General features: G+C 54.1%; 3 protein-coding genes and 1 non-coding gene across 5 annotated transcripts; 3 read left to right on the forward strand and 1 right to left on the reverse strand.

The window, feature by feature from the left end:
- Window positions 1–226: 226 nt before the first annotated feature.
- On the forward strand, window positions 227–16,801 carry dnmt1 (DNA (cytosine-5-)-methyltransferase 1). Of its 2 annotated transcripts, XM_035397553.1 has the most exons (35): window positions 227–462; window positions 1,463–1,505; window positions 2,137–2,244; window positions 3,242–3,485; window positions 3,859–3,931; window positions 4,078–4,168; window positions 4,266–4,306; window positions 4,432–4,480; window positions 5,374–5,457; window positions 6,036–6,145; window positions 6,276–6,394; window positions 6,522–6,614; window positions 6,740–6,891; window positions 7,053–7,240; window positions 7,580–7,594; window positions 7,917–8,094; window positions 8,311–8,408; window positions 8,603–8,759; window positions 8,913–9,028; window positions 9,106–9,307; window positions 9,421–9,554; window positions 9,668–9,844; window positions 9,929–10,153; window positions 10,453–10,645; window positions 10,807–10,891; window positions 11,836–11,967; window positions 12,507–12,789; window positions 13,382–13,523; window positions 14,082–14,248; window positions 14,511–14,688; window positions 14,790–14,985; window positions 15,427–15,590; window positions 15,905–16,021; window positions 16,158–16,248; window positions 16,481–16,801. In XM_035397553.1, exons 1-35 carry the CDS (start codon window positions 416–418, stop codon window positions 16,516–16,518), a joined length of 4,530 nt encoding a protein of 1,509 aa, XP_035253444.1. In that variant the 5' UTR covers window positions 227–415; the 3' UTR covers window positions 16,519–16,801. The 2 variants fall into 2 exon arrangements, with proteins under 2 accessions (XP_035253444.1, XP_035253445.1); XM_035397554.1 differs by lacking the exon at window positions 7,580–7,594.
- A 1,423-nt stretch (window positions 16,802–18,224) lies between these two features.
- On the reverse strand, window positions 18,225–21,257 carry eif3g (eukaryotic translation initiation factor 3, subunit G). Its single transcript, XM_035397618.1, has 10 exons — window positions 21,155–21,257; window positions 20,996–21,042; window positions 20,180–20,268; window positions 20,005–20,064; window positions 19,803–19,907; window positions 19,451–19,640; window positions 19,189–19,296; window positions 18,947–19,083; window positions 18,556–18,662; window positions 18,225–18,335 (listed from the first exon to the last, which is right to left on the reverse strand). Exons 1-10 carry the CDS (start codon window positions 21,175–21,177, stop codon window positions 18,320–18,322), a joined length of 882 nt encoding a protein of 293 aa, XP_035253509.1. The 5' UTR covers window positions 21,178–21,257; the 3' UTR covers window positions 18,225–18,319.
- Window positions 21,258–21,760: 503 nt separating this feature from the next.
- Window positions 21,761–27,444, forward strand: ppan (peter pan homolog). Its single transcript, XM_035397585.1, has 12 exons — window positions 21,761–21,936; window positions 22,493–22,663; window positions 22,995–23,096; window positions 23,395–23,445; window positions 23,880–24,050; window positions 24,375–24,451; window positions 25,125–25,232; window positions 25,683–25,806; window positions 26,028–26,106; window positions 26,307–26,436; window positions 26,635–26,801; window positions 26,891–27,444. Exons 1-12 carry the CDS (start codon window positions 21,922–21,924, stop codon window positions 27,256–27,258), a joined length of 1,563 nt encoding a protein of 520 aa, XP_035253476.1. The 5' UTR covers window positions 21,761–21,921; the 3' UTR covers window positions 27,259–27,444.
- On the forward strand, window positions 24,556–24,631 carry LOC118217429. The gene has a single exon (XR_004763186.1). It is a non-coding gene; the product is annotated as a small nucleolar RNA U105B (small nucleolar RNA).
- Window positions 27,445–27,719: the final 275 nt, after the last annotated feature.

A 27,719-nucleotide genomic window follows, 5' to 3' on the forward strand; every position in this document is an offset into this window, starting at 1 on the left:
AAAGGGGGGAGACAACATTAAAGTATTGTTGAAAAGAATCTACAGCCGAAAATATTATCATTTATCCAGGCGACGTTGCCATTAAGATCATTCAATATTGTTCACATTTCCTTATTATGTTGACAATTCTACATTAACGGCAGACAGAGTAGCGCCCATGACAAGCGCTCTACCTATAAGTGGGACTCTTGGTAAAGTCCAGTGTACCCGGGTTTCCGCGCGAAAAGACGGCCCGCGCGCCGTAACAGCATATAGGATCCATAAGACGCTTGTCGTCTTTGCTTGTGCTACGAACTCACGTTGAGAGATCCTTGGTTTTTAACGAATAACGCTTTTAAAACCATTATTTGTTTCATTTAAGTCATTTTAGTATATACAAACCCTCGTAATTTTAACAGTCACATTAAAACTTGAAATGCCAACCAAAACCTCCTTGTCTCTGCCAGAGGACATCAGGAAACGGTACGTTTACACTGTGTCTAGATTAGCTCTCCAACACGGTGATATTGGCCTTTCCACTCATTCATAAAACGGGAGAAACTAGCATTGGCTAAACAGCATAGCTCACGACATCAGCCTCAAGAGATGCGGTTGGTTTTTGTCACTATCTTTTCTCCTAAAATGGGGGAAACTCCTTCTGGCTGATTAGCTTGCCAGCTAATTAAATGGGGAAAGGGATGGTTTTTAGCAAGCTAACGTTTTGTAAGTAGCTGGCCGATCCGCCGCAGGTGTTGGATTGATAGATTTGGCGCCAAATAGCGCATTTTGTTTGCATATCAAGGATTTTGCCAGCTAGCTTCGTAAGCTAACTGGCTACATCAAAGGGAAACGGCGATATTGTTAGCCGCGATTTGTATGGCAGCTAATCAGCGAGGCTAACGCTGTTCACCAGGTTTGTGTTTAGACAGTTGTCATGATGGCGCGGTTTAGGCAATGATGTTACTAGCTAACCAACTAACGGTAGCGATTTGCCTACAGCTGTGTTTGCGATTAACTTCATTTAGTGGTTCAAATCAGCTAACTTGGCTAGCGAAGTGGCTATTCGTTTAAATTGTTAAACCACAGTGCATAGACTTGACACCCTATAAGTTCGCCGACGTTTACGTTAACGTTACCTTAGCTATGTAGCTTGCTGCCTAACAAGAGTGTTGGCTGCATGCATTATTTTTGCTAGGTAGCTAGCTAGTCGGTAATATGATTAGTTATGAGTGGATGCATGTAGATATTCTAACTGCCAGCTAGCGGTATCACTATCGTCGAACATTGCAAACCTCTTACGGCACTCTCCCACTTCCTAAAGAGGTGGAGGTAACCTGCCGATTTCTCACACAGCAAACTATGTTGTACTCCACCGACCTCAAAGCTCCGGCCATGAAGTGAAGTGTGTTTTGAGTTCCGGCTCTTGAATAAATTGGCTCTCTAATGAATTGGCCGACTGACCTGCTCTCCTTTTGGCTTACAGACTTCAGGTGTTGGATAAGGATGGAGACGGGCTATCGGAGGAGGTCAGTAGTTTCTCTTCTGTGTACTCTTGGGTTGTGCAATGTGTTTAGCGCACCACTGATTTTCTGTGTGGAATACAGCACTGTCTTCGACGGTCCCGAAGGGCTCAACTCCTGCATGTTTTCAGTCATCTTATAGTTGGCAGCTTCTTGTCTGAATGTGTTTATTTTGAACCGACCTCTGCTCTTACCCGGTGAAACAGGTCCAATAACTGACTGACTGGTACATCACAGTTTAAAGTTCTTTTATGTCTTGATGGAATAATTTGATGAGCGTTGTCATGCGCACAGGCACAATTGTGGGTTTAACTGACTGCAAACTGACATCTTAATAAAAAATTTTTTTAAAAAGGGGGTGTACTTCCGATTCATTACCTTTTATTTGAGTTCCACAGAGGTTTTAATGTGTTTATGTAGCCATGCACTGAAGCTGATGCAACTTGTGCTGCGTGTGTGTGAGTCTTCATTTTGGTGCTGTTTTCTATCTACGAGAAGGCAATCAATCTGCTCCTATAAGCCACAGAATAGCACACGTTTTCTGTGGGAAGTCGGTCGATTTGCATGGGTTAAAAAGGCATGTCAGGGTTCGGATCTTCCTGCTTACTTCCGCCGCACGCGTTCTCTGCGTCCTCAGGAGCGCGTGAGGGAGAAGCTGAGTCTTGTGCAGGCCTTCCTGCAGACGGAGGCCCAGGATCAGCTGCGCAGTCTGGAGGCCAAGATGAAGAGCGAGGAGCTGTCGGAGGTGAGGCCTCTTCTGCGGGGTGCCGCCGCCAATGATGTACACCCAGATGTGTGTGTGTGTGTGAGAGAGAGAGAGTGTGTGTGTGTGTGTGAGAGTGTGAGAGAGAGAGAGTGTGTGTGTACGCACGGTATTTTAGCATTTCTGTTTACGCGCTTGCATAAATGCGCTCGTTACAGAATATTTAATTTTCTGTGTTCGATTTTGCAAATTAATGTGTAGCATAGTTGGGTACGCTTGTAAAACATTGCTGGTTCGCTCTGAATATCCCCATTATGTGTTTGTGAATTTTACACTGACCTTGCCCTTGATCTTGACCTTGAAGAGCTTTCTAGAAAGATTGCACAGTTTTTCCTCATCTACCAGTGACTTGGTGGCCTTCTTGTTGGCTGGACCGCAACTGCAGGGCCAGCCCTATAAATGCGAATGTCTGTGACTGAGTAAAGTTACACCATTGGTCGGCCGAGTTATGAAGTTACACCCTCGGTCGGCCGAATTAAGTGTGTTAGGTCCAGCCATATACTAGGCTTTGACCTGGTCTTGTTATTGGTAGCCACCACTGGGACGTCTGGCACAGCTGCCCAATCACCTTTGGCGTGGCTTCGGTGACACGCCCATGAAAGGGCATTCCCTCCACAGTGTGTTGCGTAAAGATGCATTCTAGAGCTGCCCAGCCCTGTTCCTGGAGATTTACCGTCCTGCAGGTTTTTATTTCAACCCTGATTTATTTGGCATACCTGACTGTACTAATTTGCAGCTCAAGATCTCTAGCTGTTGAATGAGGTGTGATTTGTTGGGGCAACAGTGAAAACCTACAGGATGGTAGATCTCTGGGAACAGGGTTGCACAGACCTGTTGTAGGCCATTTCTGGAACTGGCAACTTCTTGAAGCGATGCACTTTTATAAAGGTGTCCGTTGCGACTGAACATTCTGTTTCTATTGGCTGGGCTGTATCCACGGTGATTAATTTGTCTCCCTATGATCTCCACCCCCCCCCAGGAGGGCTACCTGTCCAAGGTGAAGGCGCTGCTGGGGCGGGAGCTGTGTGTGGAGAACGGTTCCCACGACGATGGCCCCAAGCTCAACGGCCAGTCAAATGGAGTGACTGAGAACGGTTCCCACGGCGAGGAGGACCCGGTCACGGGAGCCATGGAAACCGAGGGAGAGGGCGGAGCTGCTAAGTCCGCAAGTGCGCCCAAAGCCAGAGGGGGTCGCAAGAGCAAAGCGGAGGGGGACCCCAAGAGTGAGTGTGAGGGGCTGGGCAGGCTACTCGCCTCTACCCTGTAATGAGGGAGTCCGGGCTGGGCAGGCTACTCGCCTCTACCCTGTAATGAGGGAGTCCTGGCTGGGCAGGCTACTCGCCTCTACCCTGTAATGAGGGAGTCCTGGCTGGGCAGGCTACTCGCCTCTACCCTGTAATGAGGGAGTCCTGGCTGGGCAGGCTACTCGCCTCTACCCTGTAATGAGGGAGTCCTGGCTGGGCAGGCTACTCGCCTCTACCCTGTAATGAGGGAGTCCTGTATGCAGATGCAGGTGTGGTACATGAGCCAATCAGCTGCCCAGGGAATGACTTGATAGGGGGCCAATCAAACATTCTGGATTCTTCTCTCTTCCAGAGTCTCCTGCTAGTTCCAGAGTCACACGTAATTCCGGCAAGCAGGCGACCATCTTGTCCATGTTCTCCAGAGTGTGAGTACGCCACTCTGTCTGAACATATAAGTGTGTGTGAGTGTGTGAGTGCATCTCCACATGTCTGAATGCAAACAGTTAATGTGCGTAAACTTGTAGCTCTTGTGCAGATGTGCTTTAAGCTGCTGTGTAATTTGCTGCTCCAGCTCCAGCAAGCGCAAGTCTGAGGAGGCGAATGGAGAGGGGGAGAGCGGAGAGACAGGGGAGAAGGCTGAGGATGGAGATCAAGAAGAGGAGGTGATGGAAGCCATGCGTCTGTCCGTCCGTCTATGCGTCTGTCTGTCCGTCCGTGTCTGTGTCCGAGTATGCTGACTGGTGTTCCTTCTAACTGCAGGCACAGGAAGAGAAGAGGCTGAAAGTGGAGACAGAGGAAAAGTAAGACACGGACCATCTGCCTCCTGCACACACTTACACACACACACACACACACACACACTTACACTCTCTCCTTTTCCTGCTGACCTATGACCCCTGACCCCTGTGTTCCTTCCTGTCCCCAGACTGGCAGAGGCTCCTGTGGAGATGGCCAAGCCTGTGACTGCAGTGAAGGTGAGGGGGAGGGTGGGGCACGCATCACCCCAGAGCTCATTCTCCCGGGAGCCATTTTGTACATGGCTTGGTGTTTCAAAGCCTTGGGGCTTGGGGGTCATTATTTGTTTTTCCCTTCTTGCCCCATGAGGCAGCCCCAGGCGTGCTGGTTGCAGTCTCTTCGTATTCCTACCATTGTTGCCTCTGTCCCTTGGAATTCAAAATGCAGTTTCAGTGGGAAGTGCCTTTCCACAACATGCTTTTTGTTTCCATGAATGCTTAATTTGCTATTTAGTGTGGATAAAAAAATGTAGAATGACCCTGCATACCTCAGGATGTGCAGTCAGAAAGTGAGGATGTGTTACTAGCTGGGCAAGGCATATGGTGAAATGGCACTGGAATGGTAGAATTTTAATGTAGTTTGCTATTGTGTCACAGGGGAATGTAATATGATTGGTTGCCGGTTGTGGGGGGTGGGGGGGGGGGGGGGGGGGGGGGGGGGGGGGGGGGGGGGGGGGGGGGGGGGGGGGGGCACTTTTGCTTGCACCATTATGTTTGGCCAAATTAATGGTAGGTGATTCTTATGAGGGAACGAGTGGCACCGAAGGACTGGTGTCAGTAGTGCTGAGAAGCTCACTGCCCCCTGCTGTGTTGGAGTGCAATTGTCATTGACTTTTGTTGTTCCAGCATGCTGGTACAGACATCTCCTTTCCTGCATCCAAAACTTTGTCTGTTCTTGTGGCGGGCTATCTTCTGTAAAATGCAACCTGCATCCTGCTCTGGGGGATAGACCAGTTATTGGTGGTGGTGGTGGTGGTAGTAGTACGCAGGTAGTCTGCTTCAGGTGGGTATTGCCGGTGTGCCTAGTTTGCTCTTGCTGTCGGTCACCGTTCCACTTCCTCTTCCTGTTTCAGACTCCGCCCCCTAAATGCCAAGACTGCAGGCAGTACCTGGATGACCCCGACCTCAAGTTCTTTCAGGGGGACCCCGATGATGCGGTAAGGAGCTGATGGCGTGAGGATCTAATGTTCTCTGTGCTTTTATCATGGTGTAAACAGGCTCTACGCAAACTTTTTTTTTTTTTTCCCAGCAGAGCACATGTGCTCATAAGTTGGAAATGGAGGCGCTTTTAGTCGATGTGCTCCTAAAATATTTTTCCAGTTTGCACACATCTATTTTCTGGAGCCAGTGGACCTCATTCGCTAAGCTTTTCTAAAAATATCTTTACTTTTGTTCATAAAAACGTTCCTATGAAAACTCAATATGGGACTCATGATTCATGTGCAGATTCATGTGTTTTTGTGCATATCCCAGGTGTAGGAGATGATGAATGTAGGCTGATTGTAAATTTTCTGTGCAATCCTGTTCACGTGGTTAACATAAGGAAACGTCCATGAACAAATACAGATGAGAAAAAGAATGACGAACGTCAGAATGTTCTCGGAAACGTTCTTGCACGCCGTTCACGATCAGACGTGATCGCGTGCATGTTTCGTGAATGAGGCCCGATGCTCCTGGAGCTGGAGCCCAGCTGGGCCCTGAAACGGGGGGGGGTAACTTGTGTTCTGTGCGGCAGCTGGACGAGCCGGAGATGCTGACAGACGAGCGCCTGTCCCTCTTCGACTCGAACGAGGACGGGTTCGAGAGCTACGACGACCTCCCCCAGCACAAGATCACCAACTTCAGGTAGGGTTGGGTGGGGGGGGGACGGCTTTGGGGGGGGGGGGGTGGGGGGGGTGAGGCGGGGCGGTGTGGGCGTGTTTCTGGGCCCTGGACGGGCGAAGGTCCCTTTCTGACGGCCCGTTCTCTGCCGCAGCGTCTACGACAAGCGGGGCCACCTGTGTCCCTTCGACTCGGGCCTGATCGAGAAGAACGTGGAGCTCTACTTCAGCTGCGCCGTCAAGCCCATCTACGACGACAACCCCTGCATGGACGGTGCGCCGCCGCGGCTAACGCCAGGGCCCTGCGTGTGCTGCTGGGACGCCGGACGTTTGGGTAGGGGTGGGGTCCTGTGACCTTCTCCGTCTGACGCTTTTTTTTTCTTTTTTTTTCCCCCTTGCAGGTGGCGTTCCTGCCAAAAAGCTGGGCCCCATCAACGCCTGGTGGATCACCGGGTTTGACGGGGGGGAGAAGGCCCTCATCGGCTTCACCACAGGTAAGGGGGAGGGGGAGGGAAAGAAGCCCACACTGCTCTCCTGTTCTGACACTCGCTCTCACCCTGCGCTATCGGCTGAGCTCTGACCCCTGCTCCCCCCCCCCCCCCCCCCCCCCCCCCCCCAGCGTTTGCGGACTACATCCTGATGGAGCCCAGCGAGGAGTACGCCCCCACCTTCGCCCTCATGCAGGAGAAGATCTACATGAGCAAGATCGTGGTGGAGTTCCTGCAGAAGAACCCTGAGGTCTCCTACGAGGACCTGCTCAACAAGATAGAGGTAACGCCCACACACACACACACACACACACACTTGCATTCACTCATTCGCATGCATGCATATGCCAGTACTGTACGTTTGCAGTTTACGCAAACTCCACTGTAGCACAAACGCGCGGACACACGCGCACCTGCTAATCCCGCCGCTCCCCCACTTTGCAGACCACAGTGCCCCCTGCTGGCCTGAACTTCAACCGCTTCACGGAGGACACGCTGCTGCGCCACGCCCAGTTCGTGGTGGAGCAGGTGGAGAGCTACGACGAGGCGGCCGACCCCGACGAGCCGCCCGTCATCGTCACGCCCTGCATGAGGGACCTGATCAAGCTGGCCGGCGTCACGCTGGGCAAGAGGTATGCCCCGCCCCCCGGAGCCCCGCCCCCCTCGACGCCCCGCCCGCATTCCTCCCACGCTCCGCCCCCCAGCTGCATTGCTCTCACGGTGTTGGGTGCCGCTGCGGTAGTGTCTGCCCTGGCCGGCTGAGGCTGCTGCTTCCCGTTCGCTCTCCTGTAGAGCAACCCCCCCCACCCCCACCCCCCCGGAGTGAGCCTGTCTGGGTGGGTGGGTGGGTGGGTGGTAGTTAGGGTGGGTACTAATGTTCCAGTGGCATGGGGGCAGGGGTGGTGTTTCCTATTGCTGACCTCCTGTTTTCCTGCCGTGTCTAACGCTCCTCTGACGTTCCCCTAACGCAGCATGCTGTTGTACTGGTAGGTATGATCTGCGTTTGCGTTGCTCCCTGGCGTGCATGCGGCCTGTGGGGGGTGGGGGGGTGGGCTCTGCTCTGTCGTGCTGTGCTGGGGGTGTTGGGGCGAGGGGGAGGGGGAGGGGGGGGGGGGGGGGGAGGGGAGTATTTGCTAAAACGTGGCTGAAGTCGTCGTGCTTTGAGTGCTGCCCTGTGGAGCAGGCTTTTAACCGGATGGTGCATGAGTGTCATGCTGCATGAGTCTGGGTGGGGTTCGGAGGCCCTCTGTCCCACAGGGCTCCTTCCTAAACCGTGCCCCCCCCCCCCCCTCCCGTCGCCCCCTGCAGGCGAGCTGCCAGAAGGCAGGCCATCCGCCACCCCACCAAGATCGAGAAGGACAAGGGCCCCACCAAAGCCACCACCACCAAACTGGTGTACCAGATCTTCGACACCTTCTTCTCCGACCAGATCGACCAGAACGACAAGGAGGGCGGGGCCAAACGCCAGCGCTGCGGCGTCTGTGAGGTCAGCTGGTGTGCGTGTGTGTGTGTGTCTGTTTCTGTCTCTGTCTTTGTGTGTGTGTGTGTGCGTGCCTCTGTCTCTCTCTCTCGTGTGTGTGTGTGTGTGTGTGTGTGTGTGTGTGTGTGTGTGTGTGTGTGTGTGTGTGTGTGTGTGTGTGTGTGTGTGTGTCTCTCTCTCTCATGTCTGTGTGTATAACGGTCCTCCTCTGTCCCATCCCAGGTGTGTCAGGCCCCAGACTGTGGGAAGTGCTCTGCCTGTAAGGACATGATAAAGTTTGGGGGCAGTGGCCGCAGCAAGCAGGCCTGTCTCAAGAGGAGGTGAGTGAAGCCTGAGCCGCCCTGCCGGCGCTCTCCCTCACAGGGGCGCTGGGAGGGGGGCGACCCAGTTTGGGTCGGCTTTATTTCGGTACAGTCCGTTCAAGGAACGAGTTTGACCCAATGGCTGCTGAACTGGTGTCACCTTAACAGCGAACCATGTCCCACACCCCCACACCCCCCCCGCCCCCCTACAGGTGCCCCAACCTGGCCGTGAAGGAGGCTGAGGACGATGAGAACATTGAGGAAGACGACGCCGTGCCCGTGGTGAAGGCCACGTCCAAAAAAATGTCCCAGGCCAAGAAGAAGAAACAGAACCAGAACAAGCTGTCCTGGGTCGGACGCCCCGTTCGCGTACGTCCCCCTCCCTCCTGTGTGGTGGAGTACCCTCGCCTTGCCCCGGGCCCCGACGCCCCCACTTCCTGTGGTGGCCCTGTCCTGGTGACAATGTGACGGTGTGACCAGGCTGGAGTTTGTCCTCTTCTCATCCCTCTCTTCCTCCTGCAGACGGAGGGGAAGAAGGTGTACTACGCGAGCGTGTCCGTGGAGAACGAGGTGCTGGAGGTCGGAGACTGCGTGTCTGTCAGTCCCGACGACCCGTCCAGGCCGCTCTACCTGGCCAGGTGAGGATGCCCCCCCTCCCCTGCCCTGCTCTGTTGCCAGGGCGATGGCTGACCTTTGACCCGTTTGGCCCCCTCAGGATCGCGGCGATGTGGGAGGACGAGTCGGGGAAGATGTTCCACGCGCACTGGTTCTGCCGCGGGACGGACACGGTGCTGGGGGAGTCCTCCGACCCCCTGGAGCTCTTCCTGGTGGACGAGTGCGAGGACATGCTCCTCAGCTACGTGCAGGACAAGGTCAACGTCACCTACAAGGCCCCCTCCAACAACTGGTTCATGGAGGTTCGTTACGGGACGCCGTGGGGGGGGTGGGGGGTGGGGTCAGACGGTTTCCGTGGGGACGGCGGTCCCGCCCCCCTCCCCCGGTGCTCAGGCTTTTCCTCCGCGGGTTTCAGGGCGGGGTGGATAATGACATCAAGGTGATCGAGGACGACGGGAAGAGCTTCTACTACCAGCTGTGGTACGAGCCCGACTGTGCCCGCTTCGAGACCCCGCCCACTGCCACGCCCTCTGAGGACTGCAAGTTCACGTGAGTGTGTGTGTGTGTGTGTCTGCATGGTTCTGTGTCTGTGTCTGTGTCTGTGTCTGTGTCTGTGTCTGTGTCTGTGCGCGCTAAGCTTCACCTCCCTCCTCTCCCTGCAGGTTCTGTGCCAGCTGCAGCCGCGCCCAGGAGCAGGAGGAGCAGGAGAGGCCCCGCCCCCTCGAGCCGCTGGACGAGGAGACCGACTCCAAGGTGTTCTACGCCTCGGTCTGCCTGCGGGGGGCGCAGTACCGCCCCGGGGACAGTGTGTACCTGCTGCCCGAAGCCTTCTCTTTCGGGTGAGTGGAGTGTGTGTGTGTGTGTGTGAATGTTTGTGCGTGTGTGTGTGACACGCCGTCTCTCCCTCCCTCCCTCCCTCTCAGGGTTAAAGCAGCCAGCCCCGTGAAGCGCTCTCACAGGAAGGAGGACGTGGACGAGGAGCTGTACCCCGAGTACTACAGGAAGTCCTCCGACTACATCAAGGGCTCCAACCTGGACGCGCCCGAGCCCTTCCGCATCGGACGCATCAAGCAGATCTTCTGCAGCAAGCGCAGCAACGGCAGGCCCAACCAGGCCGAGGTCCGGCTGCGCCTCTACAAGCTCTACAGGTGAGCCGCGGGGTGTCCCTTTCACCCGTTTGTGCAACATGCTCACACACTCACACACTCACACGCGCACACACACACACACACAGTCAGTCGTAATTGCAGGCCTGTTGCCTGTTGTCCCATCCCCGTAGCGTGCTCAGGCAGTTGAGCAGAGCAGCGTGTGTGTGTGTGTGTGTGTGCGCGCGCTGCAGGGAATGCGTGTGTGCAGCCAGAACTTCTACACGTTTCGCATTACAGCCCAGCAGCAGACTGCGCTAACCTCCTTTAAACGCCCCCCCCGCCCCCACACCACCCCCCAGGCCAGAGAACACCCACAAAGGGCTGAAGGCTGGGTACCACACGGACATTAACCAGCTGTACTGGAGCGACGAGGAGGTGACGGTGGACGTGACGGACGTGCAGGGGCGCTGCCGCGTGGAGTACGGCGAGGACCTGATCGAGAGCGTGCAGGACTTCTCCGCCGGGGGCCCCGACCGCTTCTACTTCCTGGAGGTGAGGGGGGGGGGTGTGGGGCGCGGCTGGGGGGGGCTTGGCGGGGCGGGGCCGGGGGGGCACCACGCCTCCTGGCTGAGTTACTGCCCACACAGCTGCCCGTGATTGTGTGTGTGCGCTTTCTGACATTCTGATCCCGCCCCCCTCCTTCCCCACCGCAGGCTTATAACGCCAAGACCAAGGGCTTTGAGGATCCGCCCAACCACGCCCGCTCCGCCACGCACAAGGGCAAAGGCAAGGGGAAAGGTAGGAGTCGCCTGGCACTGCCCTGAGGTTCTGCGCAGCTGTGCTGTGCTGTGTTCTGCCCTGAGGTGCTGTGCAGCTGTGCTGTGCTGTGTTCTGCCCTGAGGTGCTGTGCTGTGTTCTGCCCTGAGGTTCTGTGCAGCTGTGCTGTGTTCTGCCCTGAGGTGCAGCGCGGCTGTGCTGTGCTGTGTTCTGCCCTGAGGTTCTGTGCAGCTGTGCTGTGCTGTGTTCTGCCCTGAGGTGCAGTGCGGCTGTGCTGTGTTCTGCCCTGAGGTGCAGTGCGGCTGTGCTGTGTTCTGCCCTGAGGTGCAGTGCGGCTGTGCTGTGCTGTGTTCTGCCCTGAGGTGCTGTGCAGCTGTGCTGTGTTCTGCCCTGAGGTGCAGTGCGGCTGTGCTGTGTTCTGCCCTGAGGTGCAGTGCGGCTGTGCTGTGTTCTGCCCTGAGGTGCAGTGCGGCTGTGCTGTGCTCTGCCCTGAGGTGCAGTGCGGCTGTGCTGTGCTGTGTTCTGCCCTGAGGTGCAGTGCGGCTGTGCTGTGCTGTGTTCTGCCCTGAGGTGCAGTGCGGCTGTGCTGTGCTGTGTTCTGCCCTGAGGTGCAGTGCGGCTGTGCTGTGCTGTGTTCTGCCCTGAGGTGCTGTGCAGTGTGGCTGTGCTGTGTTCTGCCCTGAGGTGCTGTGCAGCTGTGCTGTGCTGTGCTGTGTTCTGCCCTGAGGTGCTGTGCAGCTGTGCTGTGCTGTGTTCTGCCCTGAGGTGCAGTGCGGCTGTGCTGTGCTGTGTTCTGCCCTGAGGTGCAGTGCGGCTGTGCTGTGTTCTGCCCTGAGGTGCTGTGCGGCTGTGCTGTGCTGTGTTCTGCCCTGTGTTCAGGGGGAAGTGGGGGTGTGCAGCTGTGCTGTGTTCAGGGGGAAGTGGGGGTGTGACGCAGTGTGATGCAGCGTTTGCTCTCTCCCCAGGGAAAGGGAAGGGGAAGTCCTGCTCCCCCCAGGAGCAGCAGGAGCAGGAGCTCCAGCCCAAGGTTCCCAAGCTGCGCACCTTGGATGTGTTCTCTGGCTGCGGCGGCCTGTCTGAGGGCTTCCACCAGGCAGGTGTGTGTGTGACCCGTTCTTCTCTGGGGTCTCTGGGCTGCGGAAGTGTGTGTGTGTGTGTGTAACGCGTCTCTCTCTCTCAGGCATCTCGGAGACGCTGTGGGCCATAGAGGTGTGTGTGTGTGTGTGTGTGTATAACGCGTCTCTCTCTCTCAGGCATCTCGGAGACGCTGTGGGCCATAGAGGTGTGTGTGTGTGTGTGTGTATAACGCGTCTCTCTCTCTCAGGCATCTCGGAGACGCTGTGGGCCATAGAGGTGTGTGTGTGTGTGTGTGTGTGTGTGTATAACGCGTCTCTCTCTCTCAGGCATCTCGGAGACGCTGTGGGCCATAGAGATGTGTGTGTGTGTAACGCGTCTCTCTCTCTCTCTCTCTCTCTCTCTCTCAGGCATCTCGGAGACGCTGTGGGCCATAGAGATGTGTGTGTGTGTGTGTGTGTGTGTGTGTAACGCGTCTCTCTCTCTCAGGCATCTCGGAGACGCTGTGGGCCATAGAGATGTGTGTGTGTGTGTGTGTGTAACGCGTCTCTCTCTCTCTCAGGCATCTCGGAGACGCTGTGGGCCATAGAGATGTGGGACCCGGCTGCGCAGGCCTTCCGGCTGAACAACCCCGGCACCACCGTGTTCACCGAGGACTGCAACGTGCTGCTGAAGCTGGTGATGGGCGGCGAGCAGACCAACTCGCTGGGCCAGAAGCTGCCGCAGAAGGGCGACGTGGAGATGCTGTGCGGCGGTCCGCCCTGCCAGGGCTTCAGCGGCATGAACCGCTTCAACTCCCGCACCTACTCCAAGTTCAAGAACTCGCTGGTGGTGTCCTACCTCAGGTGAGCGCACTCCCCCGCCCCGCCGTCCCCGCCGTCGCCCCGTTCCCGCTGCCGCCCGGCCCTCGCCTCCCTCATCTGCGAATGCACTTGGGTGGCAGTGTGACATGACGGTGTGCGGTGTGTGCAGGCTGCGAGTGCGAGGTTGCGGGTTCGAGTCCCAGACCCGGGTGCACAGCCGCTGCTCCCTTAAGCATGGCACTTGTCTGAATTGATTTAGTACATGTCCCGCTGCATAAGGGGATTGTAGAGACTGAGTGGTGTAAGTTTCTCTGGGTAAGAGTGTCTGATAAATGCCGTGCAGTCTGCTCTGTAATGTAATGCCGACTGCAGTGATTTTCATTGAACTCTTGGTGCTGTGGCTCGCTGGGTGTTGTACAGTTGCGCTGGTTCTAGGCGTGCAGCACTTTGCACAGTGGGCTGGAGTTAAATACCATGACACTGACTGGCTAGGGTTCCACGGGGCTTCGTAATTGGCCGTTGCATCGGCCAGTCGGGGGAACAGTAAAATGGAGGGCGGTGCTGTGACTCGGTCGCTCCATGTGTGAGGTCCGTGGTGGAGTGTTGGACGTGTTCTCTCTGTGTTTGGTTGCAGCTACTGCGACTACTACCGGCCCAAGTTCTTCCTGCTGGAGAACGTGCGCAACTTTGTGTCCTTCAAGCGCTCCATGGTGCTGAAGCTCACGCTGCGCTGCCTGGTGCGCATGGGCTACCAGTGCACCTTCGGAGTGCTGCAGGTGAGCCCTCTGCCGCCTCCAGGCCTCAGATGGGGGTGTGTGTGTGTGTGTTTAGGGGGGTGTGTGCTTTGATGGTTTGGGTGTCTAGGAGAGACTAGATGAAAACGAGCTCAGTGTGTGTGTGTGTGTGTGTGTGTGTGTGTGTGGTTAGATTGTTTGGGTGTGTCTAAGTGAGATTGAGCTCAGAAAATGTGTGTGTGTATGTGGTGTGATTGTTTGGGTGTGTGTCTATAGGAGATTAACTCAGAATATCTGAGAACAAGCTCAGGGAGTGTGTGTGTGTGGTGTGATTGTTTGGGTGTGTGTCTGCGAGAGATAAAGCTCTGTGTGTGTCTGTGTGTGGTTAGATTGTTTGGGTGTGTGTCTGCGAGAGATTGAGCTCAGTGTGTGTGTGTGTGTGTGTGTGTGGTGTGATTGTTTGGGTGTGTGTCTGTGGGAGATTAAATCAGAATATCAGTGTGGGAGAACGAGCTCGGGGTGAACAGTGTGCCTTAAGTCAGTGAGGTTAAACTCGGCCGAGGCTAAGCCAGGTGTGACGGCTGGTGTCTCCCCCTGCAGGCGGGGCAGTACGGCGTGGCCCAGACCCGACGCAGGGCCATCATCCTGGCGGCCGCCCCGGGCGAGAAGCTGCCCCGTTACCCCGAGCCCCTGCACGTGTTCGCCCCCCGAGCCTGCTCCCTCAGCGTGGTGGTGGACGAGAAGAGATACGTCAGCAACGTGACCAGGTGACCCAGCCCCGCCCGCCCCCCCCCCCCGCCCACCCGCTCCTGACCGCTCGGCTCCGGCCTTGAGCCATCGCCCCCGCTCCTGGGCCAATCAGGCTTTCTGAACCGCTTGGGGTGCAGGGCCCGGGATCCACAAGCGAGGGATTATGGGATTATTTAAATTCGTTCTGGATTTAAGATCAAAATCACCCGTGCTGGTGCAGTTGGGTCACAGCTGCCCTGTTGTGCTGTGCCTGAATGCTCGTGCCCTTCCTGCCCCCAGGGGTAACGGGGGGGTGTACCGGACCATCACCGTGCGGGACACCATGTCCGACCTGCCGGAGATCCGAAACGGCGCCTCGGCCCTGGAGATCTCCTACAACGGGGAGCCGCAGTCCTGGTTCCAGAGGCAGATCCGCGGGGCCCAGTACCAGCCAATCCTGCGCGACCACATCTGCAAGGTGAGGGGGGCGGGGTTAGAGAGAGAGGAAAGGGGGGCGGGGTCAGGGTGGGAGCATTTTAGGGGGCGGTGCTTACTCCTCCCCCCCCCCTCTGCCTGCAGGACATGAGCGCCCTGGTGGCGGCCAGGATGAGGCACGTGCCCCTGGCCCCCGGGTCCGACTGGCGGGACCTGCCCAACATCGAGGTGCGGCTGCGGGACGGCACCGCCACCAAGAAGCTCCGCTACACCCACTCCGACAAGAAGAACGGGCGGAGCAGCACCGGGGCACTGCGGGGCGTCTGCGCCTGTGCTGGGGGTGGGTCTGCCTGTGTCTGCCTGTCTGTGTGTGGGTCTGCCTGTCTGTGGGTCTGCTGTCTGTGTCTGTCTGTCTGCCTGCCTGTGTGTGGGTCTGCCTGTCTGCCTGTGTGTGGGTCTGCTGTGGGTGTGTGGGTCTGCCTGTCTGCCTGTGTGTGGGTCTGCTGTGGGTGTGTGGGTCTGCCTGTCTGTGTCTCTGTCTGTCTGTCTGGGTGTGTGGGTGTGTGGGTCTGCCTGTCTGTGGGTCTGCTGTCTGTGTGTACAGTGATCAGTCTGCATCACTGGGACGGCCCACATAGATCAGTACCAGCAGTGGGCTGAAGTCACAGCTGCATTTTATTATTATTTTTTTAAACCATGCCAATTAGTAAAAAGTCTGTTGCCATGTACTGTTGCCGTGTAACTGTTGCTGGGTTCTGACGCGGTGCTGATCGTGACGCAGGGAAGCCGTGCGACCCGGCGGACCGGCAGTTCAACACGCTCATCCCCTGGTGCCTGCCCCACACCGGCAACCGGCACAACCACTGGGCCGGGCTCTACGGCCGCCTGGAGTGGGACGGCTTCTTCAGCACCACCGTCACCAACCCCGAGCCCATGGGCAAACAGGTGCGTGTGTGTGTGTGTGTGCTGCTCTGTAACGGGCTTTTACAGGTGTGTGTGTGTGTGTGTGCGTGCGTGCCGCTCGGTAATGGGCTTGTACAGGTGTGTGTGTGTGTGTGCGTGCGCGTGCCGCTCAGTAATGGGCTTGTACAGGCGTGTGTTTTTGTCGATTATGAGCTAGCGTGCGCGTAGGCAGCTTGGAGGATACCAGCTGGTTGGTGTGTGTGTGTGTGTGTAGGCAGCTAGGGGGAGGGGGAGGAGGAGGAGGAGGAAGAGGAGGAAGAGACGGGCTGATCGGTGTGCGTTTGTTGTGTTCACAGGGGCGTGTCCTGCACCCCGAGCAGCACCGCGTGGTCAGCGTGAGAGAGTGCGCTCGGTCACAGGGCTTCCCCGACACCTACCGCTTCTTTGGGAACATCCTGGACAAACACAGACAGGTGAGTGTGCCCCGCCCCCCCGCCCCACTCCGCCATGCCTCTGACATTCTATAAGCCCCCCCCCCCCCCTCCTGCACAGGTGACTTCATCTCACCCTCACCCCCCCCCCCCCCCCCCCCCATTCTGATTATCATAGGTTGGCAATGCAGTGCCCCCGCCCCTGTCAAGGGCCATTGGCCTGGAGATAAAGACGTGTGTGGTGGAGAAGATGAAGGAGAATGCTACAGGTAAGTCCCCCCCCCCAAAGCTCCTTCTCAAACTGAAAAATGACAACAAAAAAAAAAAAAGAAAATTAAATTTGCTTAGGTGGTACCAGAAAGCTGTCAACCTTTTGGTGAGCTACAGGTTTTTAAAGGAAGTGGTGATAATGGTCAGGAAATGCTCATGGCCCTACTGATGACACATTTTCTCTGTCCATTCGGTTTGGTAACTCTTACCCCACCCCCTCTTCCCCCTCAGAGCCAGTGAAGCAGGACAAGATGGAGGTGTCAGATTAGCCCCACCCACCAGCCCAGCCCCTCCCCTCCCCTGGGCTGTGATTGGCTGGATGTCGTCACAGGCGATTGCTGTTCAGTGAGCAGTCAGCTTATCATTCATACGGACAGTCCGTGCAGTGCCATTCTGTGTATCATTGCCTTTAAAAATAATTTTTTTTTTTTTTTTTAATTGTGATTTTAACTTTTATGTGTCTGCGAAAATGTACACTTCCTGCAAGTGGAATGAAATGTATGTAGTTTTTATATGGTGTAATATTTCAAATAAAGCTCTTATGGAATAACGGCACTGTGGCCGGCGTGAGTTTGTCCGGGCTCGTCCTGAGTGTTGCCTTTTTCGAACGCTCGGATGTTGAACAGAAGTTCGCTCCGAACATTCGCTACATTTTGCAAACGCTCCTCGGAGGACGTTCACGGGAACGGAACGTTGGCTTGGCGGGTATCGGACCTGGGCCTGCAGAGCCACAGCGCAGCTGCTTGGTCTCCACACTTCGTAACTGCCCGCGTTTCACGTCACACAGATACCGGGACCATTTTAACTGACGAGCTGCTTTTAAATGACACAGGTCCACAGACCGTGTGGCTCTAGGACAGCGCTGGGCTGCCCTGCTGGCCTCTGTTCCAACCCAGTCTCCTTCGTCCGAGCTCTGAGGACTAAAACTACGCTGTTCCCTCCTGTGCTTGAGCGCAGGAAAATCTTCAGGATACACTTTCACTCTGCAGCTTGCACAAATGTCAGATCAATGGATGATTGAGTTCAGGGTGTTTTCGCATTTTAAGTCGACTCGAAACGGGGCTCAGCTCTTTCTGGTCCACGCAAGTACTCAGATCTCGGACCGCTCGTTCACACAACAGCTCGTTCAGAACTCAGACCCCACTCCTGACACACTGGATTATGGGTAGGGGTTGGCATAATTGGCACACATTAACAGCAACATGATTTTAAAAATGCACAGCGGCTTTTATGTCCTAACCGAACGCGTACCTAAGAATAGGTCGGCATTTGCAACGTTCACGTAAAATTGCTTTGCGTTTTCGTCTTTTTGCTGTTACTGCGTACTCGTGTACCGCTTGTGTAAACCCCTGATTGAGGAAGTTATACGATGGCCTCTGCAGATGTGTGTCATTCGGTTGTGCGTCGTTTTGAGGAAGCTGATGCAAAGAGCACAGGTTTCTTCTGACCCCACCACCAGCAGCCACTCGTTTATTTTTAGCCGGGAACGCTCGGAAGTCACTGCAGCTGCGTAGAATCAATGTAGTATCGTGAGCGTTAACACTTAAGTGGCCTTCAAAAAGGACCACAAACAAACCGTGCCAAGGCTACCTCCTGAGGTGGTCTGAGTTCATCTGGTGCCTTTGCATACACAAAAAAATGCTGAGTCATCAGCTTGAGTCCACTTGAGAGGCTGAACCAACATTCTTAAATAAGAGCACAAAATTGTGAAACGCATCAGCCCTCGTGCACTAAAGCCATAGCACTCCAAATGGAATTGGGCGCACCGAGCAGCATTCTGTCTTCCATACATACGCAGCTGCAGTGCATCCCCTAAACTGGTGCTACACACACTGGTGGTCAAAGTGATTGTCTTCCTTTACAAATCTGCATTCTATGGTTAAAGACGATTGAGTTTCACGTGCCGACTAAAAATAACAGGTTTGGTTTTTTCCCCCCCACAGCATCAGTCATATCAGGACACGCAGCACAGGCAGATTGTGAACACAAGCTTTATTAAGATACGGATTACACATTCATTGGAGAAGTTGCTTCTGTCCCCTTCTGGGAATATTACAGTTGGAATTTTCATTAGTTGTTTGAAGGTCTGGAAACAAAATTAAATGTTACTTTTTAAAAATTCAAAAAATCTACACACTCCAGTCAGTGCACAAACCATGCCCCCTCCCCCCAACTGGCCCACTAATTTAGCCCTCTCCCGTATATTCACATGGTGTACTCTTTACCTTGCTGAGAAAACTACACACCTTTACTCCCCCCCCCCCCCCCTTGATATTAACATATTTAGCAAAAGCCCCAATACTCACTTGGCCCACTCCACGTTGAGGATCAGGTGATCATAGCCGAACCCAGAGACCCCAGCGATGGCTCTGGCCGCGTCCTCACGGCGGTGGAAACTGATGAAGGCAAAGCCCTGGAGGAGGGGTGGAGGGGTGGAGGGGGAGATCCACAGGGTGAGGGAACTGCCATATGATCACACCACAAGCAAAAACCCTTCCGCACTCTAAAACTGGCCTGTACTCCCCTGCGCTGACCCATAATGCCCCTCTGCACCGTCCCATAATGCCTCTTCCTCACTTTAAAACTGGCCCGTGCCTCCCTGCTGCCACCCATAATGCCCCTCTTTCTCACTTTAAAACTGGCCCGTGCTCCCCTACTCCCACCCTGCGCCGACCCACAATGCCCCTCTGCGCTCACCTTGGACTGGCCCGTGTTCTTGTCCTTGGCCAGGTAGATGCGGGAGATGGAGCCGAAGGGCCTGAAGAGCTCCTGCAGGTCCGTCTCGCGCGTGTCCTCCGACAGGTTGGTCACGCGGATCGTGGCGTTGTCATCGGCTGGGGATGGGGGAGGGGCAGAGATAAGCGGTCAGTGAAACCGGACCGCGCCACAGAGGCGGACGGACGCTCGTGAACGCCAAGGCGGCGCGCGGACAGGCGCACCTCTGCGGTTGGGCTGCATGGACTCGCCCCTCCGCGTGCCCCCGTCTCTCAGGCTGGGCGGGACGTACTTCCCGGTCTTGCTCTGCGCAGGCGCCGCCGGCTCGGGCTCTGAAACAATCAGACACAACTAATCAATCAGCCTGTCCCCCCAACACCCAGGCACAACCAATCAAACGGCCACCTTTCCGGAACGTTAACTCCACCCAGCGCCTCCGGGGGGGAGGAGTGCGAGGAGGACGGGCGCGGGAGGGGCAGGGCGTACCTGCGGCCTTCTCCTTGTCCCCCGTGGACAGGCCCAGCTGCTCGGCCAGCTCCTTCTGCATGGGCCCCAGCGTGTCCTTGTAGGGGCAGCGCGTGGTCCAGTGGTCTCCCTTGCAGATGCGGCAGGACACGATCTTCTGCCCCTTCAGCTTGTTCATGGGGTCCTCCTCCTGGTCCTGCGCGTTCAAATCCTGAGCGAGAAAAGAGAGAGAGCCGTTGCACACCCGTGTGCCCGCACACGCGCGTGCAAGTTCACGCACACATCAAAGCACCAATAGACTTGTGCTTATGCATTCACACGGACACATACTACTATACGAGCACCCACGTGCACGTGTGCGCAACAGTCTAACCTCTTTGCTGGAGATGAAAGTCATGTAGACGTCATCGCTGACGGTTGTGGTAGCAACATTGGGGCCTGGGGCGTCAAACTCAGAATTGCCAAACTTCTTCCAGTTCTGATGGAAGACGTGAAGCACACCAAAAAAAGAAGGTCAAGAGGTGATCCTTTAAATCAAAACCTCAATTAAACCACAGAACAAGGGCTCAACAAACCTTTCTCCTGGCCACAGCCTTGGAAGCTTTTCTTGTCTCAATTTTAAAGGTGCGGATGATCTGTCCCAGGCGAGAGAGAGAAGCACATGCTTAGACACCATCTCCAGTCTGTCTGACAGTCGCATATTTGAAAAAATATAACTTGTATTTCTTTGTATGGAACACATTAAGTCACCTTGCTCTTCTTGCCATCGTCATCAATCTTGTACTCCGTGACAGTTTTAATGTTGCCTTTTATAGTTTCTTTGGGCGACGGAAGAGTTCCTGTGAAAAGGACACGGAGAAGACAAAAGAGCACGGTCAGTGATAATTGGCTCGCAGTGCACATTCGCTCAGGTTACAGCAATACAGCGATTCCCCTATGGTCCGTCCATTGATACGCATACAGATTTAACAGCTTCATGCACGGTCATCAAACTGATGTGGACCATTCCTTAAATCTCAACAGTAATCAATTCAGTATCATGATATTGTGACGGTGTCCTCCATTTGATGACAAGTCCTACATCCCCAGCTTTACCCAAATACAGTATCTCTCTAAATATCCAGCCGTAGCGTATACTTGGGAAATACTTAAGTGACGGGAAACTGCAAAACAATATGCTAACGTTACAAGCTGCAAGGCTACAGAACAAAACTTGGGCGAGGAAAATTAATAGCTAATGCTGTCAATGCCATTAAGTAGAGCGCGGACCTACGCTCTACGAAGTAAACCAGCCATTAGCTCACTAAAAGTCATAATTCATACAGTAGCTAAATAGCCAGCTATGTAGCCAACTTGCCAGAAGCTAGCCAAATAGCGCGCAACCTTATTATTCCAGCACCCTATTTTATGGCACAATCTCAGGCTAAGCAACCCAAAATCCTGGAAACGAAAATTAACATTAACGTTAGATAACAAGCCAAAACATGAGCATTATCGTTGGCCATTTGATGCATTTTAACCCCGAACACGTGTAGCTAACGCAGTTTTTGGGCCTTTTCAACGTACCTTCATCGCCTTCCTCCTCAACCTGATCGGCCCAGCTGGGCTTGGAACTAAAAAGAGAAATAAACAGATGACACAACAGACCAAAGACCTGGTAGAAAAAAACTGGTTTATTTAGCCTAGTTAGGAAAAAAAAAAAGTTATTTTATCAATAGGACTCACTCGTCGTATTCAACAGACGGCATCCTGCCCCGTCGTTCAGCGCGCAGAAAGACGCGATTATTAAGAGAACAGCAGGAAGCTTGAGAGGAAAATACATGAAGTCGTATTTTTCACAGCGACACTGCGCGGCTTGGATGGCCCAGTGCACCAAGACTAAAAGTGGCTAAGTGGGCAAAGTGGACCCAAAAGAGTCCGGCTGCAGCCCGGATGTTTAATCATTGAATTTGAGACACAACATGGCAATCGATTGCACACTTTTTAAATTTAGTTTACACCATTGTATTCTGGTCATAGTATTCGTGACATTATTGTTTGTTTTTTGTGTATTTTTGTTTTATTTTTTGAAAATGACAGAAGCTTTTTTTCTACAGTCTATAAGCACAACACATATTTTCTTAATATTTTCTTCGAGTTTTCTTTTTTGTTTAGACTCATTGCCCCTCTATACCCTTCTGCCTTCTGGTGGCAGAACCTATTTTTATACGGTCTATGGGCAGAACTGGCATCCTGAAGAACATTTCTGTCACGTAATGTATCTTAAATTGGTTAAGGAACCAGATACACCCGTGTCGTGTATCCCACGAGTTTCCTTTAGTGTAACGTCTTAGATACGCGCATGCGCAGTACAAGTATAAGGTTGGGCAGCATGGCCGCACGTCTCGATGCAGCGTTTTACTGCGTTCTTGTAACTTAAACAGAATAGCATCAGTTCGCACAACAGCCATCAATTTTCATGTTATTGTTACGCGCTGATTTCCTAAATTGTCATGGGGAAAACGAAGGTGAGTGTTTTAATTTAAATTTCGCTCCTTTTAATCTGAGCTAGCTTTAGACCTATGTAAATTGGCAGGTTAACTCGTGTAATCCCTTTGTATTTGGAAAAAAGTGGAAAGACGAGCAAAATCTAGCTCTGTAAATAACTGACTGTATTAATAAAAAACGGATAACGTGCTTTTGCACTTAACTTGGTTAACTGACCCAGCCACGTGGCCTGCTCACTAAACTAGCCCGTTTTGGGTCTCGTTGCTAACGATATAATCATTTGAGTTGTGCGGGTGCAAATGATGTTTTATTGAGAATATCCAAATACCCATGCGTGAAAAAAAACTTACTGATGCATCAAAGTCATTATACTCTCATGATTATTTATTTGATATGTACTCTGCTAACTTGGCCCTAATTTAATGCGACCGGTTCGAGCCCGGGTGAACCACCGCACCGTTTACATAACATGATCCGGTTATGTAAACTCAAGATTTGATATTTTTGTGGTATTGGTCGTTATGTGGTAAAGAGTATGTGACGGTTAATAGTCGTGCTACGTTTTCCAACTTTCAGACGAAGAACCAGAAGAAGGCGCGCGTGAACGCGGCGCACGTGGCGCAGGAGGACTACAGCACGGTGCCGCACTCCTTCGTGTTTCACCGAGGCCAGATCGGCAAGAATGTCGCGCAGCTTGTGCAGGACATGCGCCGCGTGATGGAGCCGTTTACAGCAGAGTCCCTCAAGGTAGCGCATTTATAGTGGCCTAGCATACGGCGATTGTAGTCCCAGATTCATAATTGGCCAGTTTTGCCTGCGAAAAACAATCAAGTGATCCAGAGCCGGTTTGCCAGTTTTTAAAATTATTTTTTCACTAATAAAAAAAAAAAAGAAAAACCATTTAATTGGTTCTGGTGTTGACCGAGAAGCAGTGGGGATTCCATTGCCTTAGGTGGGCACAGAAGGATTTGCTTTGTGGAACGGCTTGTTCAGTAAGCTGCTTTTTTTTTTTTTTTGCGTGTAAGAAAAATAGATTTGTTGTTGAGGGGGGAGTACTTACACCTCTGTCACTCTGTAGGTGAGGAAGAAGAATGTGCTGAAGGATTTTGTGGCTGTGGCGGGGCCCCTGGGCATCACACACTTCCTCGTCTTCACAAAGACGCCCAGCAGCATCAACATGGTCAGTATTTACATATGGTCAATATGGTCAATACTCAGAACCCCCAGCGTACTCTGTACCTTTAAACCCGGCAGTGACCACACAGTTAGTACCCATAACCTTAACGCAATTCACACAAACACATGGTCATTACCCGTCTTACAGATTGATGACATGAAGCACAGCTTGTTGCTGTGTGCATAGTAATTTAAGTTGTACATGTGTGTGTTATTGGCGATGATTCAGGATGCTGTTCCTGGCTCTGTCAGATTGCATCACCAGCATGGGTCAGTAACGTTGTTCTCCCCTCTGCCTTTAGCGCCTGGCTCGACTTCCCAAAGGTCCAATGCTGCATTTCAGAGTGGTGAAGGTCAGTCCTGTTAATGCTGGTATTTGTGTGATGTGGGTCGACACCCTGTGTATGGCTGCAGGGTGGATTGTGATTGGTTGTTGGGAGTGCGTGGGTGCAGATGATGACAGCGTTTGTCCTGACTGTGAAGTGATTTCTGTTTAAAGTAAACGCACTGATGCGCCCCCCCCCCCCCCCCCCCACAGGAAAGGCGTCCTCATAACTTACAATTTAAAGCCCACTCATTAAGTACGTGCTGAACTGCAAACTTTCTTTTTTGGCATGATGGGTAAATACTTATGTTTCTGAATCATCATTTGAAATAAATGCTGCTAAATGCATTTGTTAAAACGTCGCAACCAGAGACATGGATCTTACTTTGTTCCCTCTATCCCCACTCCCTTTCTCTTCTCTCTTCCCTTCCCTTGTTCTCCCTCCCCCCTTCTCTTTCTCAGTACTCCCTGGTCAAGGATGTAGTCTCCTCCTTGAAGAAGCACAGGATGCACCAGCACCAGTTCTCACACCACCCGTTGCTTGTGCTCAATAACTTTGGCGTGGAGGGTCTGCAGGTCAAGCTGATGGCCACCATGTTCCAGAACATGTTCCCCTCTATCAATGTGCACAAGGTGTGTGTAACTGTGCGGGATGGGGTGGGGGGGAAGTCCGAGGCTTGAGGGTGGATTCTGTGCAAATGATGAAAGTATAGTCTGCTGAGGTCATCTGTGATCGATCAAAGTAAACGCTTTCTGATCTCCTAGAATCCTCCACTCCATTCCACTGTTCCATGACCTATGAGGTCACTGATGTGCTCAGTCCCATTTACCTCAGTAACCATATCCGCCGTCAGAGCTCTGTTAATGTTTGTGTTCAGTGCTGTTAACAGCTGTCCAGCTCATTTGAAAACCCCCCAGATGCAGTCAACCTACTTTGTTTTTTTTTCCCCTCTTTAGGTGAACCTCAACTCCATCAAAAGATGTGTGCTGGTTAACTATGACCCCCTGTCTCAAGAAGTAGATTTCCGACATTAGTAAGTCACCATTTTGTGCTTGTCTACATGAATTGATGTTAAAACAATTTTTTATTTTATTTTGCGCTTTGATTTTCTGAATGCCGTCGCTGATCTATGGAGGGTTGGGTGCAGATGATGACAGCTTGAAATCTGAACACAATGATTTCAGTTCAAAGTAAACGCACTGATGCACCCTCCCTTGCTCACAGGGCCCCCCCCCCCCTTCCCAGCATGCCTTGTTGTGGAGCTCACTGACCCCCTTCCCAGCATGCCTTGTTGTGGAGCTCACTGACCCCCCTTCCCAGCATGCCTCTGTGGAGCTCTCTGACCCCCTTCCCAGCATGCCTCTGTGGAGCTCTCTGACCCCCTTCCCAGCATGCCTCTGTGGAGCTCTCTGACCCCTTTCCCAGCATGCCTCTGTGGAGCTCTCTGACCCCCTTCCCAGCATGCCTCTGGAGCCCTCTGACCCCCTTCCCAGCATGCCTCTGTGGAGCTCTCTGACCCCCTTCCCAGCATGCCTCTGTGGAGCTCTCTGACCCCCTTCCCAGCATGCCTCTGGAGCTCTCTGACCCCCTTCCCAGCATGCCTCTGTGGAGCTCTCTGACCCCCTTCCCAGCATGCCTCTGGAGCTCTCTGACCCCCTTCCCAGCATGCCTCTGGAGCTCTCTGACCCCTCCTCTCTCCCCTGCAGTAGCGTGAAGGTGGTGCCCGTGGGCATGAGCCGTGGGGTGAAGAAGCTGATGCAGGAGCGCTTCCCCAACATGAGCAAGCTGGATGACATCAGCGAGCTGCTTCTCAAGTACGGCCCCCCGGCTCCTCTCTCCTCCCCCAGGAGTTACAAGCTGAACGTTCCCACAGCGTGTTTCCTCGCTGATTGGCAAAATTAGATTTGGAGTCTGATCTCACCACATAGTTTGAAGTTGTTATTTCAGCCTTTGGCGGGCGTGTGGTTTGTTGGGATTTTGGAACTTCTGATGGCTGCATATGCTTATAAATATTTGTGAAGAGTTCTGGCCTAGGGCAGAACATCTATTTACATTTTTGCTCCTAGTCACTCCTCTTTATAAGTACCCTTGCAGATTGGAAACAATTTGGAATAATTTGGCTTCAGTCGAATAATGGACATGGAGCTGACCGTCTGGTAAGCCTTGAAGTGGCTTCAGATGTGTTAGCTGAGCTGCTTTTAAAACCTTCAGCACCTGTCACGCAGCAGTGCCTGTGCTTGTCTGATGACCTGCTTCACCCGCAGAGGGGCCAACCTGTCGGAGAGCGAGGCGGAGCAGGACGGGGAGCACAACATCACGGAGCTGCCGCAGGTCTACTCCGGGCGTGGCAACATGAGGTCACAGCAGAGCGCCGTGCGGCTGACTGAGGTAACCGTGGCGACGGGCACGTGGTGGGGGGGGGGGGGGGGGGGGGCGGGAGAGGGGTAGGGGGAGGCTCATTTGATGACCGCATTCTAGGCTGAGTACCCTGATGCACTTTTAGGAAGTAAACGCTTTCTGATGTGCCCGTGTGTGCGCGCGGTTGTGCGTCAGCGTGAGCGTTGCCGGGGGAGATGACGAGATGCCGTTTCCCTGTGTGTGATTGGCAGATCGGGCCGAGGATGACGCTGCGGTTGGTGAAGATCGAGGAGGGCATGGGGGAGGGCAGCATCCTGTACCACGCCATCAGTAAGTACCCCACCCCCCCCCCCCAGCCTGTCCCCTTCCTGTTCGTGGGTGTGCGTGATGACATGTTCATTGCTGACGCTCAGTGATGTCTTTTTGAATAAAGTAAACGCTTACTGACACGCCCCGTCCTGGTCACCTTTGTGGGCCTGTGAGCGCGTGGCGTTCCCGTGGTAACTGACGCCCCTTCCCGCCGTGTGCAGTCTCGAAGACGGAGGAGGAGCTGCAGGAGATCCTGATCAGGAAGGAGGCGGAGCTCAAACGCAAGGAGGAGCGCAAGAGGAAACAGGAGCAGAACGTCGCTCAGAAGAAGGAGAAACGAGAGGAGAACCGGTATGAGGGAGAGGGAGAGGGGGAGGGGGAGGGGGAGGGGGAGGGGGAGGGGTCCAGTTCCTCTCACTGTTGCTGGGGAACAACACGCACACACACTCACACACCTGTGCGCACTTGCAGAGACCCATATATGTACGTCCAGTATCCACAAGAGCAAGCTTTGAAGGGTGATTGTGGTGTTTGTCTCCTTGGTGATAGCAAGAAGAGTCTGGCGGGCATAAAGAGGAAGCAGCAGGACCAAGCGGGGGAGACCGATGACAGTGAAGTGGAGGATCCTGGGATGCAGGAGGGCCAGCCTGCGGCTGAGCACTCCGAGGATGAGGCGGATTATTACAGACAGGCTGTGGGGGAGGAGCCAGATGAAGGTAACCGCCCCAGAGTGCCTTGCATGGTCTGTCTGTCTGTCTGTAGTTTTGAGTGGTTGTGTTAAGCTCCGCCCTCTCCACATCCACAGACATGTTCTCCACATCCCAGAGGAAGAGGGGGCCAGGCAGGCCCCCCAGGCCCTTCAAGAAGAGGAAGCTGTCCTCCGGGAGGAGCCCAGCCCGGGACGGCACCTCCAAACCTGGCAAGGAAGGCAAGCGAGGCCCCAGGCCAGAGGGCCCCAGGCCAGGAGGCCCCAGGCCAGGAGGCCCCAGGCCACGGGGCCTCAGGCCAGGGGGCCCGGCCGAGGGCCGAGGGGGCGACGGGCCCCCCCACAGGAAAGGGGGCAAGAAGATTTGGGGGAAGAAGGCGAGGGAGGGGGGGCCGAGGTGGAAGGGACAGAAGGGTAAACCCCGGCCCGGCGTGAGGAGAAAGGGCGCGGCGAAAGGGCGGCCATGACAGACCGCGCCCGAGCGAGCGGCACGCTGACCCGGGCGACCGCGAAACGGTTCCCCCGCCCTGACCCTGACCGCAGCGGGACCGCCGGGGAGCCGCGGATCACCACGGCAGCGTTTCGTTTTTCTGCAACAAAAAAAAATGTATTTTTCTGTAAAACTTGTAAATATAAATGCTTTTTAAAATAAATCCGCCTCGTGTCCCTGCTGTCGTACTCTCGTAGTCGCGTGTGTCTGGAGTGAATGCTTCGGGGCTTGATGCCGGGGTCCGAGGTTTTGGGGGGTTGAATGGATGCAGGCCAACACGGTTTAAACCTGTTTGGATTCAAAAATGGCCGCCTTCCATCCTCCAGTTGTATTTTATCCGTGCGTTTTTGGTGAAGGACAGTCTATGTAAGCAGAAGGGTACGTGTTGTACAAGTCTGGGGAAGTGAGAAGCCATGTCCGTCCTGCTGTGGTACGCTA

Source organism: Anguilla anguilla, chromosome 17 (assembly GCF_013347855.1).
Source record: "Anguilla anguilla isolate fAngAng1 chromosome 17, fAngAng1.pri, whole genome shotgun sequence".
NCBI lineage: Eukaryota > Metazoa > Chordata > Actinopteri > Anguilliformes > Anguillidae > Anguilla > Anguilla anguilla.